This window comes from Neovison vison, chromosome 3 (assembly GCF_020171115.1).
Source record: "Neovison vison isolate M4711 chromosome 3, ASM_NN_V1, whole genome shotgun sequence".
Taxonomy (NCBI): domain Eukaryota; kingdom Metazoa; phylum Chordata; class Mammalia; order Carnivora; family Mustelidae; genus Neogale; species Neogale vison.
In genome coordinates, this window is record NC_058093.1 from 221,724,391 (window position 1) to 221,743,778 (window position 19,388).

Below are 19,388 nucleotides of genomic sequence, written 5' to 3' on the forward strand. Positions count from 1 at the left end.
CATTTTGTGCATAGGCGTGACTGTATGTGTGTTCTCAGAGTTCTGTCCCCTTTCAGTGGCAGACCCTCCCAAATGCTCCCCACCCCTGCATGTGCACACAAAGTCACATGCAAAAGCTTAATCTAAGAAACATAAATGATGTGTCTGAGGGGAATAACATCCCCATCCCAAGCTCTAGTAACTTCCCTTTGAAGCTCTTACTCATGGTCAAGGTCTTGCACTGATGTACCTGGTGATTTGATTCAGGTTGGTCTTACTGGATTCAAGTCGGTTTTACTGGACCATACACTATGTGAATGCAAGAACCATTATTCCCCATGGACCCCCATTTACCACCGCGCACCCCGCCCCGGCCAGGCCTAGCCCGTCATGGGCTGGGAGAGCCAGTGGCCAAGCGCCCAGCCAATAATCCTCACCTCTGGGGACTCAAGCCCCTTTTGTATGCTGTCCTTTTCCACTGAACAGGGATAGGGTTCTGGGTTAATACAGGTTTCATGGTTAAATCTGAGTTTCAGATAAAACAGTAATTTTTCAGTCCTTTACAATATTTCATGGAACATACTTACACTAAAAACTTATTTGGTGTTATGTGAAACTCCAGTTTAACTGGGAATCCTGTATTTTTTGCTTGCTAAGTCTGACAGGCCTCAATAGGGCTGGCCATGTAACTGAGAGGATATTAAGGACACAGCAGTGTGTGACTTCCTTTGTTGTGGCTTCAACCTTGTTCCTCTTTTTTTTTGAGAGAGAGAAATGTGTGTGTGTGCGTGAGCAGGCTAGGGGCAGAGGCAGAGGGAGAGGGAGAGAAAGAATCTTAAGCTGACAGCCACCCCCCCAACAGCGAGGAGCCTGAAACAGAGCTCGATCCCACGACCCTGGGATCATGACCTGAGCTGAAACCAAGAGTCGGACGCTTAACTGGCTGAGACACCCAGGTGCCCCTGCCTTGCTTCTCCCTTAGTCACTCGTTCTCAGGGAACTCTAGTCATATGTCATGAGGACACTCGGCAGCCAGAAGTAGAGGTTCACATGGCACGTTCCGGAGGCCTCCTGCCAACAGCCAGCACCAGCCTGCCCCACTGTGTGAGTGAATCGCCTTGGAGGTGGATCAGCCAGCTTTGGTGGAGCCTGCAGGGAACCGCAGTCCCAGCTGACCTCTCGACCACAACCCCCAGAGAGATCCCAAGTTTTATAGCAGCACCTGAGTCAGGCAGCTAAGCCACTCTTGAATTCCAGCCCACAGAGACCATGTGAGATCACACTCACTGTTGCCCTAAACCGCAAAGTCTGGAGGTACTATAGTACATTGCGATAGGTCATGCAGAGGAGCAAAGGAAATATTTGTGAATGAGCGAAGGAACCAGTGAATGAATGAGTGATGAAGGCTGAGGTTCCTCCCCTCCCCCGTGCGCTCGTGAATGTGCTCGCCCTGCAGATGACTCCCTGGCCTGTGGATCCTTGGGTGCTGGAATAGTCTTCACAAATCTTGAGAGATAAGTAAGGTATCAACCATCTGTACGAAACATTTCAAGGGAAACCAGATTTGCTAATCTCAGCTCATCTGGATTGCCAGTCCTCCCCAGTTCAGGACACACTCTGTATTTTTGTGACAAAATTTGAACTAAGAATAACCCATGTGCAACTGTATAATGTCACTGTCCTAGAAAAGGTACTTGTGCGAGACTTTAAATATATCAGCCTTGAAATGCTACTGGTGGATTGTTTCTATGGTACCAACCTATTTAAAGTTGTAACTAAGGAAGGATTCCACCCCCCCTCCCCGCCCAATCAATCTTTGGAAGGCAGTATGGAAACAGGACGTTAGGGCATATAGGCTGTGGAAGGGGGTGATGAGGGCCATGGACTTGGGAAACATAAACTCCTGGAGAAGTTTGCAGAATCCAAGAGCTGAAGTGTGCAGGGGGTTGGTGCCTGCAACCTCGAACAGACCGGCCTCACCCTCTATGTAGTAGCTTGGGTAAGTTGGCAGAAATGGTGTGGGTGCCCCAGGCATGGGGCAGCAAAGGGAGCACCCATCTGGATATCTGAGCTCCTGGGTTTCAGGCCTGGCTCTGACCTTCAACCCGCTGGGTAGCCTGTGCATGCCCCTTGTGGCACGGCCCCCTCCACTGTTTCGTGTGACAAGTGTCCAGGGCCCTATCAGGCTCCTGCTGAGGAGCCTTGTTGCCTGGCAACCCTTCTGGGAGTGTTACACGGCTGAGCACCTCATTGGGAATCTAGACACGGGCCTGGGTGTCCCCCAGTCCCAAAGCAAGGTTTTTTTGGGAGGCAGTGACTGAAGACCATGATGTACAGATATAAAATCAGGCATCTACATCTCCAGTTGCCTCTCCCCTTGCTCCAGAAGGAGACCGGGCCTTTGAACCCAGAGACCTGAGAAACCACTGATGTTTGAGGCAAAGAGCCCTCCCATGCAGAGGTGTTAGGTTGGGTCTTTCAAATGTAAACAGCCATAATCATTTACTAAGCTCTTACTAGTCGTACTATGGCCGGCATGTTTAGATCCATTCCTCAGCCACCCCCCTACCCTTTTAGAGAACTACTGTCATAATCCCCATTTTGCAGGTGGAGAAACTGAGGTGCAGTGAGGTGAAGCTACCTACATCAAGGAAGGAGCAAAATGACTTGGATCCCTGAGGTTTTACTCCAATAACTTCATTAAAAAAAAATAATTCTAGGGGCGGCTGGGTGTTTCAGTTGTTAACCCTCTGCTTTGGCTCAAGTCATGATCACAGGGTCCTGAGATTGAGTCCTACATCAGGCTCTGCACTCAGCAGGGAGTCTGCTTCTTGCTTCTCCTCCTTCCTCTGCCCCTCCCCTGGCTTGTGCTCCCTCCCCTCTCAAATAAATAAAATCTTTTAAAAAATTCTAAGTACAAAGAGAATCTTTTTTTTCCCCTTAATAATTTGAGACTAAGTTGCCTACTTGATGCCCTATCACCCACCCCACCCCACCCCACCCCCGGCAAATATTTGTAACCACAGGACACCCAGCAGAATCAGAAGATTAACATCGACACATCACTACCATGGAAACCTCAGACCACATTTAAATTTTGCCAGTCATCCCCATAACTTCCTTTATAGCAAAAAGGCCTAGTTCAGAATCATGTGTTGCATTTAGCTGTCATGTGTCCTTAGACTCCTTCCGTCTGGAGCACTTCCAGGGTCTGTCTTTGATTTTCATGACTTGGGCACCTTTGAAGATCACAGGCCAGTTTGTTAGAGTATCTCTTTATTTGGATTTGTCTTAGATATCTTCATGATGCCTGCGTCTTTGACAGGAACATCACAGGAGTGCTAGGATCTCAGGATATCCTATGACGTCATGTTACGTGATGACCACTGTCCTGTTGTTGGGCATGTGCACTCTGATCATGTGATCAGAGCCTGTACTGTTAGTGACCTCACCGCAGTCCACAAGGCCCCCCTCTCCAGAAGCCACACTGCGGGGCCATTTGGTGAAACAAGTCCACGAACCTCAGTCCCTGGTGATGAGAATAACCGCAGCTCCGCCACATCGGCTGTAAAGCTAGGGAGAGAACAACAGAAAAACCAAGCCTCCTCCTATCTTTGGCTTTGACCTATATACAGAAACATATACATTTCCAGGCCCAGACTCAAACGGGTTTATCTTGTCTCCTTGTTTGTCCTCACTCTGCTCCCTGGTGGAGCTCTTAGTCCCCTCAGTCATGTCTTGCATGAAACCTCACCTTCTAATTTCTTTCCCGAGTACATACTATGTGTCAGGCACGGTGACAAGGCATGTCAGTGGGGATACAGAGTGCCTGTCTCATGAAGATGGCCATTAATTGGCTTCCTGTAGGTAGGTTCTTGATTCGTTAATAACGATAAGAAGTTAGATCCATATCTTTGACTAGAAGTCCAGGGCAATTCTAACAATCGCCTCTTGAATCTTTCCATCACATGGAGGAGAATGAGAAAGAACATAAGCGAACATTGACAGCTAACACTTCCTAAGCACCTGCGGTGTGGCAGGTACAGTTGGAACAGCTTACATATTTTATCTCACTGGATCCTCAACCATTTTGCAAAAGAGGAAACCGAGGCTTCCAGAGATGCAGTGGCTTGCCTGAGGCCCACAGCTATAAGTGGCAGAGCTGACATGGGAACGGCATAGCCCCTGTGCTTACAGAGTCCCAAGGCAGCCAGGGATTTCCTGGAGGGCAGGTACCTGCTTCCTTCATTGTGTCCCTTGAGCCGAGCACACAGCAGGCACTCCCTACACATCTATTAGATCAGAAGATGAATGAATGTATTAGCCAACTGGTTGGAAAAGAAGAGAAGGGAAAGATTTTCTGGAGGGAATACCTGGGACCTCTAGAGCTTGCCCATTCGTTCCTGCACTCACTCTATCAAGCTCCAGAGAAGGCAACTGCTCTGTGCCCACGACGGTGCTTATGCTAAAGGACCCCAAAGATACAGGGGCCGTCTTGACTTTCATTATTCCCGCTGGCAGGCCAGGTCCCGGCCCCACTACAGCCTCACGCTATTCCTCAGGACGACCCAGTGAGCTAGTCCTATATCCCCATTTTACAGCTTTTGAATCTCAGGCTGGCAAAATAGACCACGCCTGCTAACGTGGCTCGGCGTCGTCCACACCTAGAGGGCGCAGTAGGGAGGTCGGTCAGGCCAGGAAATATACTTCCACTCGTTGGATGCCCTGAAAATCCCATCTCCTTTCTCGCATCTCCGCCCCGCCCCTCTAGAGCCGAAGGCGCTCGAGCTTTCCGTTGCTGCTGTGGCAACCAGCGCGCCGTTTCCGCTACCTATACGTCATTTCCGGCGCGCCATCCTAGACATATCCGGGTTCCGGCGCCTGGAGCGGTAAGTTACTCTCTATGAGCCAGTAGCTGTGTTGGGTCTGCGCGACCCGGGGGAGGTGAGTGCGGCCGGGCTGCAGGAAGAGACGGGGTGTGTGCGTGGGTTCGCGGCAGTGGGAGTGAGTGCGAGGGACCCACCGAGCCCCTCCGCGAAGCCTGGCTTCCAGCCTCCCATGCTTTCGCGCTCTGCTGGCGTAGCGTAGGTTCTACGCTAGGGTAAATTGTCCGACTTCCCTGAGCCTCGTTTTTCTTATCTGAACCGTGGGAACGCTAACACTACCCCCGTTCTAGAGGTGACTTGATGCTTCTCAGCCCGAATGGTCTGTAAGATACTTCGTACTGCTCTGGCCCACGACGTGCGTACTGCTGTGTGCCAAAGACTCTGTAACTCCTAGCAGCCCTTCGGTTATTACGGTGTTCAAGGAGGCAGCGGGATTATTGACTCCGGAGCTCCTCTGAGAACATTTCCGTCCTTTCCACTGTTGGGTGAGGTTGGGACCAGCTGCACCCAACCACTGTGCCAGTGAGTGGAATAAGCAGGGAGAACTTTGTGACAGAACCGATTGGAGGTAGTGAACTCCTTGTCCCTGAAGGCTGCTTGCAGCAAGCAACTGGTAGGTAAGAATCACAGTCGCCCTCACATATTTAAAGTCTTGTCGCGTAGTGCACCATGCTTGGCACTTCGTGTGTAATACTTAAACACTCACTGAGTAACGTAGAGCTGGGATTTGAACCCAGGTTGTGATTTTAGCAGTACTTTGTTCCTTCCCTAATCCAGTAATAGTAATGATGATGAATTTAATTCTGGGGCTACAGTCACAGCTACTGTTCCTTGAGCACTTTTGTTCTAAGTGTTTTTTACTTAATTAAAAAAGATTTTATTTGTGAAAGAGAGAACACAAGTTGGGGGAGGAAGGAGCAGAGGGAGAAGAAGAAGCAGACTCCCGCTGAGCAGCCTGTTGCGGGGCTCCATCCCAGTGCCCTGCGATCATGACCCAAGCCAAAGGCAGACGCTTAACCCACTGAGCCACCCAGGTGCCCCTGAACTACGTGTTTTTTAAACAGCATCTCAATTAGGTTGGCTCATAGGCATTCTCAGAGGGTAATGATCTAGTTAATCTGTTTAAGAAGAGACAGCTGAATCTCATTACCCAGCTACCAGGAACTGAATACTCCATGGCAATACATGGATGTCTGTTAAAGTAGTGTTTATAATTACTGCTGCCTTCAGGAGGGGTTCATGTTTTTCAAGGAAAACTTTAAATCTTAGGGTCTCATCAAGTAATATATTTCAGAAGGCATATTCTAAAAACAGTCACTCCTGGGACTGCTGAGGGTCCAGATAAAATAGAAACAACAAAATCTGGGATCCAGCAAGTTGCCCACCCTCTTTCTGAGGCAATAATAAATAGAATAACGTGCTTAGTTATTTTTAGTTATTTTTATGTGATTTACATACATGTAAATGTGTGTGAAGTTTTAAGACATTGACCAGGACAGAGAAATAGATGCTTAGGAGTTGCCTATTGTTGGGACTGGTCGTTTGTCCCACCTGTTTAAATAGTGTTTGTTTTCTAGTATATGGCTGCCGAAGCGAGCACAATAGTGTTTGTTTTCTAAAATATGTTTTTAGTATCTGCTTTATTGAACTGTAACTGATTTTAACGGACTTTAGTTAGGAGGAATTTCGAAGGGAGCAAGGAGCGGGGACCTACTGCTGCTCCTCCCAGACTTACCACCGACTGTGCATGCCTTTTTTATTCCTTTCTTTAGTGACTGGCCATGTCACTGTCCCACCTGTACCGGGATGGGGAAGGCCATGTGGATGATGATGATGATGAGCGGGAGAATTTTGAGATCACCGACTGGGATCTCCAGAATGAATTTAACCCCAACCGGCAGCGCCACTGGCAGACCAAGGAAGAGGCTACCTATGGAGTGTGGGCAGAGAGAGACTCAGATGAAGAGAGGCCGAGCTTTGGAGGCAAACGGTACTGGCCAGCATGAAGCTGCTTCCCTCTTGCTTTAGGGAAGGTGGGGAAGATGGAGAGGGGTTTGGGCAGATACCCCACTAAATACACTGCTCTCCTAGCCTAACTGAGTCCCACTGCTACAACATTAGCTAGAGGGCCCAGCTTCCTGTTTGGCTGGAGTGCTGCTCTTCTGCTGATTTAACCATCTTTTGGTGTTTAATGAACAGTTATATGTATTAGGTCTTATACTCCCATTCCTTGGCTTCTGGGAGCCCAGACGCTAGAGCATGGAGACAGGCATTCATCGACAGTTCCCACAGTGGACGTCTGTAATTGACTTAGGACCCAAGGAAGAGAGTTGGACCTGTTCTGGGAAGCAAGGGAAGATTTCTTTAGAGAAGTTGCCCTTGAGCTTATATGGCAGCAGAAGGTAACAAGGGGGTTGGAGAGGCACGAGTCTGCAGAGGCTCTTAAGGGGAGGTAGCAGGTGTCCATAAGGAGACAGAAGGTTCGGCAGGCTAGAGTGGAAAGGGAGAGGGAGCATGGTTTAAGAAGAGGCCCCTGGGGCTGTGGTAGAGGGTGGATGATGTGGGTAGCAGTTACGTCTGGAGAAGACTTTTTGATGTGCAGAGTTGGCTTGGAGCTCCAGTGGAAGAGGGAGCTCTGTGAGACAGAGACAGGGTCCCTGCGGGGGTGGTGGCAGGAAGATGAGGATTCGGGCTGGTAGTCTTCCTCCTCAGTGTGAGTCGTGTGTGCACTGGCCACAGCTCGCTTGACTGGAGCATGTAGGGAGTTTGGGTTTGTCTCCCAGTCCCATCTGTGGCCTGTAGGCTCCAGCCCATGGAGACTATGCCTTTTTCACAAAGGAGGTTGGGGAGAAAGAGTATGGAGGTCGGCTTAACCCCTTCTCATCTGGCAAAGAAACCTACAAATGGATGATAAAAGGATCAGAGGTCAAGAATTATGGAACCCTAAGCTAATAAACAGCCAATGTTTGCTGGCCCCTTACTTGTTCTGTGCGCTTTACATGCTTGGTGTCCTTTACCTTGTGAGAAAAGTACCATTCTTATAATCACATTTTACAGATTAAGAAACTGAGGCAAAAGGCACACAGCCAGGCTAGGAGAATCTGGGCCTGACTCCTGAGTTTGGGCTCTTAGTCCCTAAGTAACATTGCATCATTTAGGAAAGAGTCCTCAGCTCTGTTACTGCTGTGGGGTGTTTAAAGACAAGTTGGTCATTGTATAAAGGGCACCAAGGTTTATGACATTTTAAGTACTGTTCTTGGGATGGTTGTGGTCAGCATCACTACTCTCCACGGAGTTAATTTTTTAGGTATTTTACTTTAGTTTTCATATACCAATAAAGGTAATGGACTTGAAATTTTTCTAAGAATTTGGCCATTATAATTGTTAATATACTTTCAACTCACAACAGTTTCTTTTATTGTGTTTGATGATTTTTATTTATCAGAATTTCTTTCTTGCCTGGTTTTTATACATGAAATAGGGTCCAAAACACATGCTTTTTAAAGTAAATTAATTTTGAAACACGTAAAAGGAAAGTTGCTTTACCATATCATATTTTGCATTTTTCCCTTTCACTTTCATTGAGACATAATCAGTACACTGTTCAAGATGATATTTTGCTTTTTTAATCAACGCTGCACTGATAGGGTAACTCTTCAGCTGTATGGTTGACTTGAACACATCAGGCAACAATGTTCCATGATTACAGGAAGCTAGATCTGGGGCCTTTTTGGTATAAGTGAATGTGTTGCTCTTTTAAAATGGATCCCTGGAGGTCCCCTCTAAGGGGTTCTCAGGCCAGCAGAGTTTGCATGAGGGCCCTGGGGGCCGTGTGTTTACCCACAGAGCCCGTGACTACTCCGCGCCAGTCAACTTCATCAGTGCAGGCCTCAAGAAAGGGGCAGCAGAGGAGGCTGAGCTGGAAGATTCGGAAGATGAAGAGAAGCCTGTTAAGCAGGATGATTTTCCCAAGGATTTTGGACCCAAGAAGTTAAAGACGGTAGCATCTTCATCTTAGGCTTGTGACTTTCATAATTGCCTTGGGAGGTTATGCAGCCCAAGCCCCTCCTACGGGTGGTGGGGGGTTGCTCAGCAGAGGGCGGTTGGGTGGGTTTCTCCTCGTGGTGGTGGGTTCCTCTGAGGTGGGAAGTGGGTAGTGCAGTCTCTGCTTTCCTAACACATGGTACAGATCTGTTTTTGGTTCATATGACACTTTTCACGATGCTCTGACTGCCAGACCCTTTCCCCGTTATCCAAGCTTGCTTTTTTAGGTTTTTTCTTCTTTTTCTTGTTCCATCAACTAAACTTTGGTTGTTTTTCTGCCCAGGGTGGCAATTTTAAACCCAGCCAGAAAGGCTTTGCAGGAGGAACCAAGTCTTTCATGGATTTTGGCAGCTGGGAAAGACACACAAAAGGCATTGGACAGAAGCTTCTTCAGAAAATGGGCTATGTCCCTGGCAGGGGCCTCGGGAAGAATGCACAAGGTAGGGCACCAGCGCCTGGCAGTTGGGCAGGAGAGCGGCGAGGCAGAAGAAAGAGGAGTGATCTGGGGTTGCCTTGCTTTTTCTTTCTTCAGAGTACTTGAACTCTGCAGCTTGTTCTGCCCGCACCAGACAGCTGTGCTCCTCAGCTGTCTGCGTTACCACACTCCAATGAAACACTTGTTCTGCAGGAGAAAGAGGCTTAGGCTTTATAGAAAAAGGCTCAGACAGGCCTCAAACTGATAGGCTTCTTTTGGACCTGTCCAGTGTTTGTAACAAACGAGTTTGTTGCCAGTATTTATAAATAAGATAATTTTACTTAAGATTTCCGATTTTGCCTGGTAGGAGTGGGTCTTAGCTGCCAAGGACAGTGCTCCACCGCTCCCTGTTGTCTTCTGTCCCGGCACACTTGCCAGCACAAGTTGTCCTGGGCCCTGGAGACACAGGAGCTGGCCATCCCTGCTCAAGTTATTTGTTTTTCAGGAATAGCAGTGAAACACCGTGTGTGGCTTTTTCAGCTCTAGAGATCGGAAACCTGGCTGAGCAAATCCGCATTGGAGCCTCCCATCCATGCTCAGCAGCCCGGTCTCCTGTCACCAGGCCTCGTCCACACATTTTTGCTCACACGTCCCTGGCTCCTTGATACCGAAGCCACACAGACTGAGCACTTGGCTTCTTCCCATGGAACCTTGCTCTCTCCTTGACTTGCTTCCCATGAGTCGTCACCAAGTGGCTGCAAACAGTAGTAGTGCCCATAATGCAAATTCCACCCAGGGTATGCGTTGAACACATTAGGTGTAGGGAAAGTCCGAGAACCTCTGTGGAGCTGGAGATGGTGACCTGGAAAGAGAATGAGGGACTTTCCTAAATCGAGGTTGCTCCAGAACTAGGTGGAGGGGCAGGTGGGCAGTCCTCACTGAAACGCCGTAGTCCTGTCTCTAAATGCTTAGAAGAAGACACTTATTTCCAAGGCTTCCAGGTGCTGCAGAGCAGCTGAAGTCTGGGAGACCTGAGCTACCGAGTGAAAAGGAGGGGGTCTCACATCACCTCCCTTCATGCAGTCAATAAACTCTGACTGATTCACTCATCTTACCAGAGCCCTCCTCCAAACTATAGAATTTGACATTCCAGAGTTCCCAGTTACATATGAACAGTTCTCTTTTCTCCCAGTATACCAAAACAAACAAAAGAATCTAAGTGGAAATGAAAAGTCTGTATTTAGGACATAAATAACCTAATGTCAGCAGCCTGTTGTGAGCCCCATACATGCTTAGCAATTCCAAATCCCACGGAACCTGAACTTCTTCCAGGGGCAGAGACAGGCCTTCCTTCCTCGGCTGTGTTATTCTGTGCCAGGACTAAGGAAGGGCAGGTCCACCGAGTGGCTTGTCTAAATATAGGAATTGCTGTGACCTGAAGTTGTTTATCTTTTCCTGAAATTTGTCAGGTATCATTAACCCCATCGAAGCCAAGCAGAGAAAGGGAAAAGGTGCCGTGGGAGCTTATGGCTCAGAGCGGACCACTCAGTCCCTGCAAGACTTCCCTGTGGTTGACTCCGAAGAAGAAGCAGAAGAGGTAACCAGAAGTTGGGAGTCATGGGCGGGTGGTGCCTGCCATTTCTGACCGTGGTTGGTTCGTGCGTTCGTTCATTCGTCCCGTCGGCCTTCAGGTGTCTTTGGCACACCTCGCATCTCTGTGTCGGGCTCTGTGCTGGCAGCGGGCTATATCGCGAGGAGTGGTTTAGAGCCCAGAGCCAGGAAGCAGCTGCAGTGTGGTTAATGAGAGCAGGGTGTGCTGAGACGTGCCAGTGTAGGAAGTAATTGGGGGTGGGGGTGACCTACTTAAATAGGGTGGTCAGGGAAGCTCTCCTGGGCAAGGACACCATCTGCAGACGCATAGCAGAGGGCAATAGGTATGGGGCCAGTCAGAGGAGGCTGAGCACAAAACTCCAAGCCTAATGGCAGAGAGGCCGCGGAGACAGCTATGGCGGGACGGCTTTCATCTCACGTGGCACGGAGCCTGCTGGAAGCTGGGTATCCCTCTGCTCCCACAACAGCAGGGCCGGCTCTCCTGACCGAGAGGACGTCCCCTTTTGCATTTACGGGGAATAGCAGGAGGCTGCAGATGCATGTGGTCACTGTTCTTGTCACCAAGCCTCTCCTTCTGCTAATGTGTGATTGAATGGGGGTGACTGCTCCGAGTTGGGGCTTCTGGGCGGCAGGTGCCCTAGGCCCATAGCAGACACGAGTAGGTGAGCCAGGTGTGAGGCAGAGAGGAGTGGTGGGGCCTGAGGTGGACAGGCGAAGGCCTGGCTGTCTAAAGGGGTGGCTTCTGTTCAGCTCTAGGCATCTGTTGCTGTAAATGTGGGCTCAGTAGTGCTTGATCTTTGGATTTTTCCTGAAGTGGAAGTCTAGATTGTTTTTAGGGAAAAAAGTAAGAGTCTTAAACCAGTGTGAGGAAAACAAAATGACAAGCATAAAACCCACTTCTGTGGGCTGGACTCCACTGCCCTCAGACCAAGTTGTCCTCTCTACTGCAGATCTTCCTACAGAAAAATAATTGTCTTTTCAAAAGGTATCTTTGCCTTAAGACTCAGGATCCTGCTTATCTACCTTCATTTTAAATCAGAACCAAGGTTTTGGGGGTGCCCGGGTGGCTCAGTTGTTAAGCATCTGCCTTCAGCTTCCTGGGTCGTTGTCCCAGGGTCCTGGGATTGAGTCCCGCATTAGGCTCCCTGTTCATTGGGAAGCCTGCTTCTCCCTCTGCTACTCCTACTGCTTGTTCTTTCTCTTGCTGTCTCTCTTTGTCAAATAAATAAATAAAATCTTTAAAAAAAAAAAACCTATTAAAAAAAATCTTTTATATTGTTCTCTAAGTTTTACACAAGGTGAATTTAAAACTAATGTAGTGCCAGCCCACAGTAGATGCGCTGTAAGTGGGGCCTTTGTCTGGGTGTTCCTCTTTCCAGTCTGGGATACCTGCTTTCTGAACCCTCTCATTTGTAAGAGAAGCTGGGTGTTGGGGAGTCTCAGGAGATGGTTTAGTATCATGCACACACACTGCCTAGCACAGAACCTTGTGTAAATCTAAGCAAATCTCTAACCACCCTTCCTTAGTACTGGCACAGAATAACACAGCCGAGGAAGGAAGGCCCGTCTGTGAGTGGTCTCTGCAGCCTCACCTGCTGTAAAAAGTGGCCTTTATTGTTTGACCACCTCCCTCTGCTTTAGGAGTTTCAGAAGGAGCTGAGCCAATGGAGGAAAGACCCCAGCGGAAGCAAGAAGAAGCCCAAATACTCCTACAAGACAGTGGAAGAGTTGAAGGCCAAGGGCAGGATTAGTAAGAAGCTCGCTGCCCCCCAGAAGGAGCTTTCTCAGGTTAAGGTAAGGGAGCCCTTGGTTCTGGTCCAGGATGGGCCCTGGGAAACACAAGTATCCCACACACAAGTCAGGTTAGTCACTGAACATTCTCTCAGGTCATGTTGGATCTTCTGTCCACACTTTCCTTTTTTTTCCTCACTGGGCAGTGGTGTGCTCCCATTCCCTGCACTCCCATGCCCAGGGAGAGCTTCTGCATTCCAAGGGCTGAGCACTTCTGATGGTGCACTCATGATACAGGAGACAGACAGTGACCCCTTCTTCCTGAAGCAACAGGCCATGAGCTTAATAACATTTCCATGATTATAAATGCAGTGTGAAGATGGTTTTTTAGTGAGCGTGTAGTTCCAGAGAATGAAGTACTAGATTATTTGGTCCTACCTGTGTGACTAGACCTTTAGCTGTTTTCTGGTTTGGTTTGGAGCTATCCTGTATATAAAGCTTTGGCTGTATTTCAGACATTTTCTAAGGATAGATTCTTAGAAGTTGAATCACCAGGTTAAAAATAGGAAGCTTTTTAAGGCTCTCGAATACCTGAAAGGGTGCACTAACTCAGGCTATGACTAAAAGTGCCAGAGAGCGTCCTTGGGGCATACCAGTATTTTCAGTTTTAAAAATTGACTCAATTTTCAGCTGCTGTTACATGCACGTAGTCCTGGGTTTTCTGTCACTCCCCTAGGTAGCCAGAGAATAAGGGTGACAGTTGTGTGTCGTAGTCTGGTGTAGGACAGTGTGTGCGTATGCATGAGTGTGAGAGAGAGAAAGAGAGAGGTGTTCTCAGCTGTCGGGGTGTTGTGCATCAGATTCCCGGCAGGGAGGACTGGGAAGCCATGCAGCTACGCAGCTCCTAGCCAGAGATTTGCAGTCAGTACATACAGACAGAGCCTGGGAAGTTCTGTGTTTATTTTTTTCCACCTGATTCTAATGCACATGGTTCTTGGCTGACACTTTTACTTCCAGAGCTGATGGATGGCTGTGTCTCACTATGCTTCATAGTCCACTTTTCCTGTTTTCTTGAAATGCTCCTTTTCTAAGTTGCCTTGTCCAGTCATTGTTTTCTCGTGTTTCATTTTGTTTCTAAATCAAAAAACAACGTCATACCACAGAGCAGCATGTGGTACCATTTAAGCAATTAGAAAACACAGTGGCAAAAATATTATTTTCCTTCCTTCCAATGGATGACCAGTTTTAACACCTCGATGCACGTCCTTCTAGGTCTCTTTGCCTAAATAACGCATTTTTCTTACACCGTAGCGTGACCGTTTGACCACATGAGCTGTTTCATTACCAGCTTCAGTCAGTGCAGCCTTTCCCTTGCCATAGACCTAGATTTTCTTCTCAGCTGAGTAGTGTGCTCCTGAGGGACATGTCTGGAAGTGCTCATCTCTTGACCCTTGGTCCCATCTCTTGACCCTTCTCTTGACCCTTCTGCAGGGATCCCCCACCCCCCGGCTCTGCCATAGCAGGGCTCTTGCACACCTGCATCCTGCCCTCCCGAGGTGTGCTCTCACAGGGCAAGGATGGCATGTGCTGACCCCCCCTCCCTCATCTCCTACCCCGCCGCTGCCTCCCAGGTCATCGACATGACCGGCCGGGAGCAGAAGGTTTACTACAGCTACAGCCAGATCAGCCACAAGCACAACGTCCCTGATGACGGGCTGCCGCTGCAGTCCCAGCAGCCTCCACAGCCTGGCAAAGAGGCCAAGACCCCGGGCTTCGCACTGCCTGAGCTGGAGCACAACCTGCAGCTGCTCATCGACCTCACAGAGCAGGAGATCATCCAGAGCGACCGGCAGCTGCAGTACGAGCGGGACATGGTGGTCAACCTGTCACATGAGCTGGAGAAGATGTCGGAGGTCCTAGAGCACGAGGAGCGGGTCATTGCCAACCTCAGCAAGGTCCTCGAGATGGTGGAGGAGTGCGAGCGGCGTCTGCAGCCTGGCTGCAGTGACCCCCTCACCCTAGATGAGTGCGCCCGTGTCTTTGAGACCCTGCAAGACAAGTACTACGAGGAGTACAGGATGTCTGATCGCGTGGACCTGGCCGTGGCCATTGTCTACCCACTCATGAAGGAGTACTTCAAGGAGTGGGACCCGCTGAAGGTGAGTGGCTGGTGAGATTTGCCTCTCTGCTCCTGCCCCCGGTGGGGGGTGGAGGGCTTGCAGGGGCCTGGGCCTAGAGAGGCCACACAGGGCAGGGTGGCTGCATCACAGCTGCGTCTCTCTCCAGGACTGCACTTACGGCACCGAAGTCATCTCCAAGTGGAAGAGTCTCCTGGAGAATGACCAGCTCTTATCCCATGGTGGGCAGGACCTGTCAGCAGACGCCTTTCACAGGTATTCACATGGGAACTGGGAGGAAGAGGCCACTGGGAAGGGCGGGGAGTGGCCCTGCTCCAGGGGTTTCTGTGCACTCATCCACCCTGCGCCCGTGCGCGTCATGCACAGGCTGGGCGCCGGGCTTGCCATGGGGTTGAGGCAGACAGCCTCAGCCTTCAGGGAGTGTGAAAAGCAAATGGAGGATAAAGCAGCAGACAGACAAGGCCAGGGATGATGAACAGAAAGGACACGCCCATTTGGGGTGGTGGGAATAGTTGGAAGCAGAGGTATCCGAGAGGAGGTGACATTTGAGCTGTGACCCATGAGGTGAGTCATCCAGCTGCACACACAGCTCCAGCGGGAAGGCAGGCCATCCCTGGAGAGGGGACCCTTGTGACCCCACAGCAGCCCTGCCAGGCAGGCAGGTACTGGCAGGGCGGCCCAGACCCTGTGGATGAGCAGGTGGTGGCTGGGTGAGGGGCGATGAGGCTGGTGCAGGTCTGGCCAGGATGGGGACTGGCCCGGTGGTTTACTGTGCTCATTTCTGTGCCTTTTTCTTTCTTATTCTGGAGAGTTGGTGGTGGTGTACTTAGTCTGCTTTGAAACCTGCCTGTGCAGTTAGTCTGCCCGCTGCCTTTCTCCCACAGGCTGATATGGGAAGTCTGGATGCCTTTTGTTCGAAGTATTGTCACCCAGTGGCAACCAAGGAACTGTGACCCGATGGTGGACTTTTTGGACAGCTGGGTGCACATTATTCCCGTGTGGATCTTAGATAACATCCTGGACCAGCTCATCTTCCCCAAGCTGCAGAAAGAGGTAGAGCCCCAAGTCATGGGGGACCGCTGGCATAACCAGGGGCCCTTCACTCCCTCAGTGCCGTCAGAAGGCCTGGAATGAACAGAATCTGCTGACACGGTGATTGTCCTGTGGGTAACTCCAGCCCTTTTGTTGGCACTTTACCCCCTACAGATTCCCCTTTTTAAATAGGGAATTCATTTTCTGTCTGTCTAATGCAAGCAGAAATTGTGCCATTTCAGAGCTTCCATGCAATTGCCCTAGTGATAGTGGTTTGGTTGTGCAGAGGCGTGTGGGCTGCATGGTGCAGCTGGAACTGTTTTGTCCCACACCTTCTGTAGGTGGAAAACTGGAACCCACTGACAGACACTGTGCCTATCCACTCCTGGGTCCACCCGTGGCTGCCCCTCATGCAAGCGCGCCTGGAGCCCCTTTACTCCCCCATCCGCAGCAAGCTGTCCAGCGCCTTGCAGAAGTGGCACCCCAGCGACTCCTCTGCCAAGCTCATCCTCCAGCCCTGGAAAGACGTCTTCACCCCAGGCTCCTGGGAAGCGTTCATGGTCAAGAACATAGTGCCCAAGCTGGGTGAGGAAATGGGGAAGGGGCATTAGGTCCAGCAGCTTTGGTGCCCTGGTTTCTGTGGTCAGCGGTAAGGGATCCATGCTTCTTAAAACGGGCTTGGAGCTCAAGGAGAAAGCCAAGGACGCGGTACCGCTCACCACAGGAAGTGCCATTTTATGCACAGAGGTGACATATAAACGTACCTGGGATCCTGAAGACAGCAGCAGCCTGAGGCTCTGCAGGCCTCCTGCTTCCAGATTGTTCTAGTTTGGGCTTCTCATAACATGCTAGGCATCGGTGTTCTGAGATTTCTGTGATATTTGATTTTAAATATGTATTTATTGTTTCTGGGTTAGAGACGAAAAAGGTTTTCAAGAACTGGCATGTCAGGGACTTAAAACTGTTGGTAAAAGCAAATTTAGGCCAGTGTTTTCTGCTAAGGATTTTGCTCTGTGCTTCTGGGACTCTGCCTTAAAGCCTGGGTTGTTTTTGCAGGGATGTGTCTTGGGGAATTGGTCATTAACCCCCACCAGCAGCACATGGATGCATTTTACTGGGTCATCGACTGGGAAGGCATGATCTCTGTGTCTAGCCTGGTAGGGCTGCTCGAGAAGCACTTCTTCCCCAAGTGGCTTCAGGTATAGCCTGCTCTGCTATGGTTTTGGGGCAGCTTCCGGGGGGGCAGGGGAGTGGAATGGAGGCAGGGAGGATTACACTTAATTTCCTGCCCAGGTCTGACTGCAGGGGCTTGATCCCTGGGTAACTGTCAAATGCTATCACACAGGGCAAAAATAAGCAGTAATCCCAGCAGCCACCACTTACTGAACATATGCCATGAGCCAGATGCGAAGCATTTCATGTGGTTCTCTCCACTCCTCACACCACACCTTTGTGGGGGACCATCACAGCCCTGTCATTTAGGGGCTGAGGTTTGGTGAGTTCACATTCAAGGGAGTTTAGCTGGCAAACAGACTCCAAATTCTTGGAGTCACTTGGAGTCATACTCTGAAAGATTCTGTTTAGCCCCTGTAAACCCCACACATCTCCTTGTAGGACCACGATCAAAACAAACAGGAAGCTTTGCTCCCATGTGCTCCCATGTGCCACCATCGTGGATGCAGATGTCCGATTTGTTTCTTTTTGGCAGGTGCTGTGCTCTTGGCTCAGTAACAGCCCAAATTATGAGGAGATCACCAAGTGGTACCTGGGTTGGAAGTCCATGTTCTCAGACCAAGTGCTGGCACACCCATCTGTCAAGGACAAATTTAATGAAGCATTGGACATCATGAATAGGGCAGTGTCCTCCAATGTTGGTGAGTGAGGATTCTGCTTTAGGGCTCCTGGTTCCAAGCACCGTGTTTCTGAACACATAAATGACACAGAAGCAAGAGTTTTCGGGTGCCTGTGGGCTGTCGGCTCCAACATGGACTCTTCCCCACCAGACCCCTGCCCATCTCTGCCAGCCCTGGGAGGGGCACAGGGCCCTGACCTGAGTCTCACTGCAGCCAGATTCGTACTGGGGGGGAGCCTGCCTCTAGGGCCACCTTCCGGGTTCGCTGGTATGCCTGTGAAGAGCTCAGTGTGCTCTTTGAGTGGAACAGCCTGACATCTAGAAGTTGCCTTTTCTCACCTGGCCTATTTTATTTACTTGTGGAACAGTCATAACGCCTACTTCTAGAGGTTCTTAAAAACCTAGAGGGGTGAAGTGAGCCCTGGTCTATACAGCACTTTGCAGGTGGTATCTTTGTTGTCTCAGAAGTAGGCAGGTGACTGTCCCCTTCATACCTATCCCAGCTTCTGACCAGGTGAGTCACTGTGCTCGCATCCCAACACAAAGGCCACTGTGGTACCCAGGCCAACCCTGCTTCACAGACAAGCTCCACAAGGCCGAGAGCTTGTTCAAGGTCACACAGCTACAATGGCAGCTGGGACTATAATTTCTGTTTTCTGAATCTTTAGTCCTTTGAACCTGTTACATGAAGAGAAGGTTTATAGAACATATACTCTGCCGAACGAGGCAGATAGACTTCTCAGATCTCTCTCATCTGGGCCCCTCAGTGGGTCATCCTGATCCTTTTCATACTCTCCAGAAACTCTACCTCGGCCACCCCGGCTTCGGGCCACCTCTTAGAGCTGGTCCCATCCATTTCCCTTAGCACTGGACATTGTGGCCCTGTACTGTCCTTCAACATCGGAGTTCCCCAAATGCATTCTAAATTCTTCCAGGGCTGGAGCCTCTATGGAGAAGCTAAAAACAGAACTAGGCTAGGCCATGTATTGTCAAGGTTTCCAGCCCTAGAAGGATCAGTCTTCTGCAGGAATACATGTTAATCATCTCTCTGGTTGCTACACATTAGCCAGAAACCGTCAGACCAATTTTTGTATGCTTGCAGGTTGTTGTCTAAACTTGCTGAAGGTGCTTGCCATCTGCCTTAGTGCTTTGTGTCTCTGAGGCCCAGCTGCCTGTGAGGTTGGAACCCCTCTCCTCACCCCTCTCCCCTCTGACTCTCCCAGGTGCCTACATGCAGCCCGGAGCACGGGAGAACATAGCCTACCTCACGCACACGGAGCGGAGGAAGGACTTCCAGTACGAGGCCATGCAGGAGCGACGGGAGGCTGAGAACATGGCCCAGCGGGGCATCGGTGTGGCTGCCAGCTCTGTGCCCATGAACTTTAAGGACCTCATTGAGACCAAGGCCGAGGAGCACAACATTGTTTTCATGCCAGTCATCGGGAAGCGGCATGAAGGGAAGCAGCTCTACACCTTTGGCCGCATCGTCATCTACATCGACCGGGGAGTGGTGTTTGTCCAGGGTGAGAAGACCTGGGTGCCTACCTCCCTGCAGAGCCTGATCGACATGGCCAAGTAGAGGGGGAAGGCTGGACCTTGCCAGAGAGGAGACATGGTCATGAATAAACGGTATTTTAAACCGCCTCTGAAATAGTTACTCTCCATCCACGGATATTCCTGGTCAGGTCAGCAAGAAATGA

General features: G+C 50.0%; 1 protein-coding gene across 4 annotated transcripts; it reads left to right on the top strand.

The window, feature by feature from the left end:
• Positions 1 to 4,835: 4,835 nt before the first annotated feature.
• On the top strand, positions 4,836 to 19,332 carry TFIP11 (tuftelin interacting protein 11). 4 transcript variants are annotated; one of them, XM_044244029.1, is made up of 13 exons: positions 4,836 to 4,868; positions 6,638 to 6,855; positions 8,712 to 8,865; positions 9,193 to 9,349; positions 10,794 to 10,921; positions 12,577 to 12,729; positions 14,298 to 14,825; positions 14,953 to 15,059; positions 15,689 to 15,857; positions 16,178 to 16,421; positions 16,893 to 17,035; positions 17,545 to 17,710; positions 18,912 to 19,332. In XM_044244029.1, the coding sequence occupies exons 2-13, from the start codon at positions 6,647 to 6,649 to the stop codon at positions 19,265 to 19,267; spliced, it is 2,514 nt and encodes an 837-aa protein (XP_044099964.1). In that variant the 5' UTR covers positions 4,836 to 4,868; positions 6,638 to 6,646; the 3' UTR covers positions 19,268 to 19,332. The 4 variants fall into 4 exon arrangements, with proteins under 4 accessions (XP_044099964.1, XP_044099963.1, XP_044099962.1 ...); XM_044244028.1 differs by having other exon boundaries at positions 4,856 to 4,923; XM_044244027.1 differs by lacking the exon at positions 4,836 to 4,868 and adding an exon at positions 4,952 to 5,482.
• Positions 19,333 to 19,388: the final 56 nt, after the last annotated feature.

What these genes read in the sequence shown, in the direction of transcription:
- TFIP11 (XM_044244029.1), top strand. Translation starts at nt 6,647, where the DNA reads ATGTCACTGTCCCACCTGTACCGGGATGGGGAAGGCCATGTGGATGAT. An exon ending in GACCCAAGAAGTTAAAGACG is followed by an intron (nt 8,866 to 9,192) that starts GTAGCATCTTCA and finishes TTTTCTGCCCAG; the next exon opens with GGTGGCAATTTTAAACCCAG. An exon ending in AGGAGTGGGACCCGCTGAAG is followed by an intron (nt 14,826 to 14,952) that starts GTGAGTGGCTGG and finishes GTCTCTCTCCAG; the next exon opens with GACTGCACTTACGGCACCGA.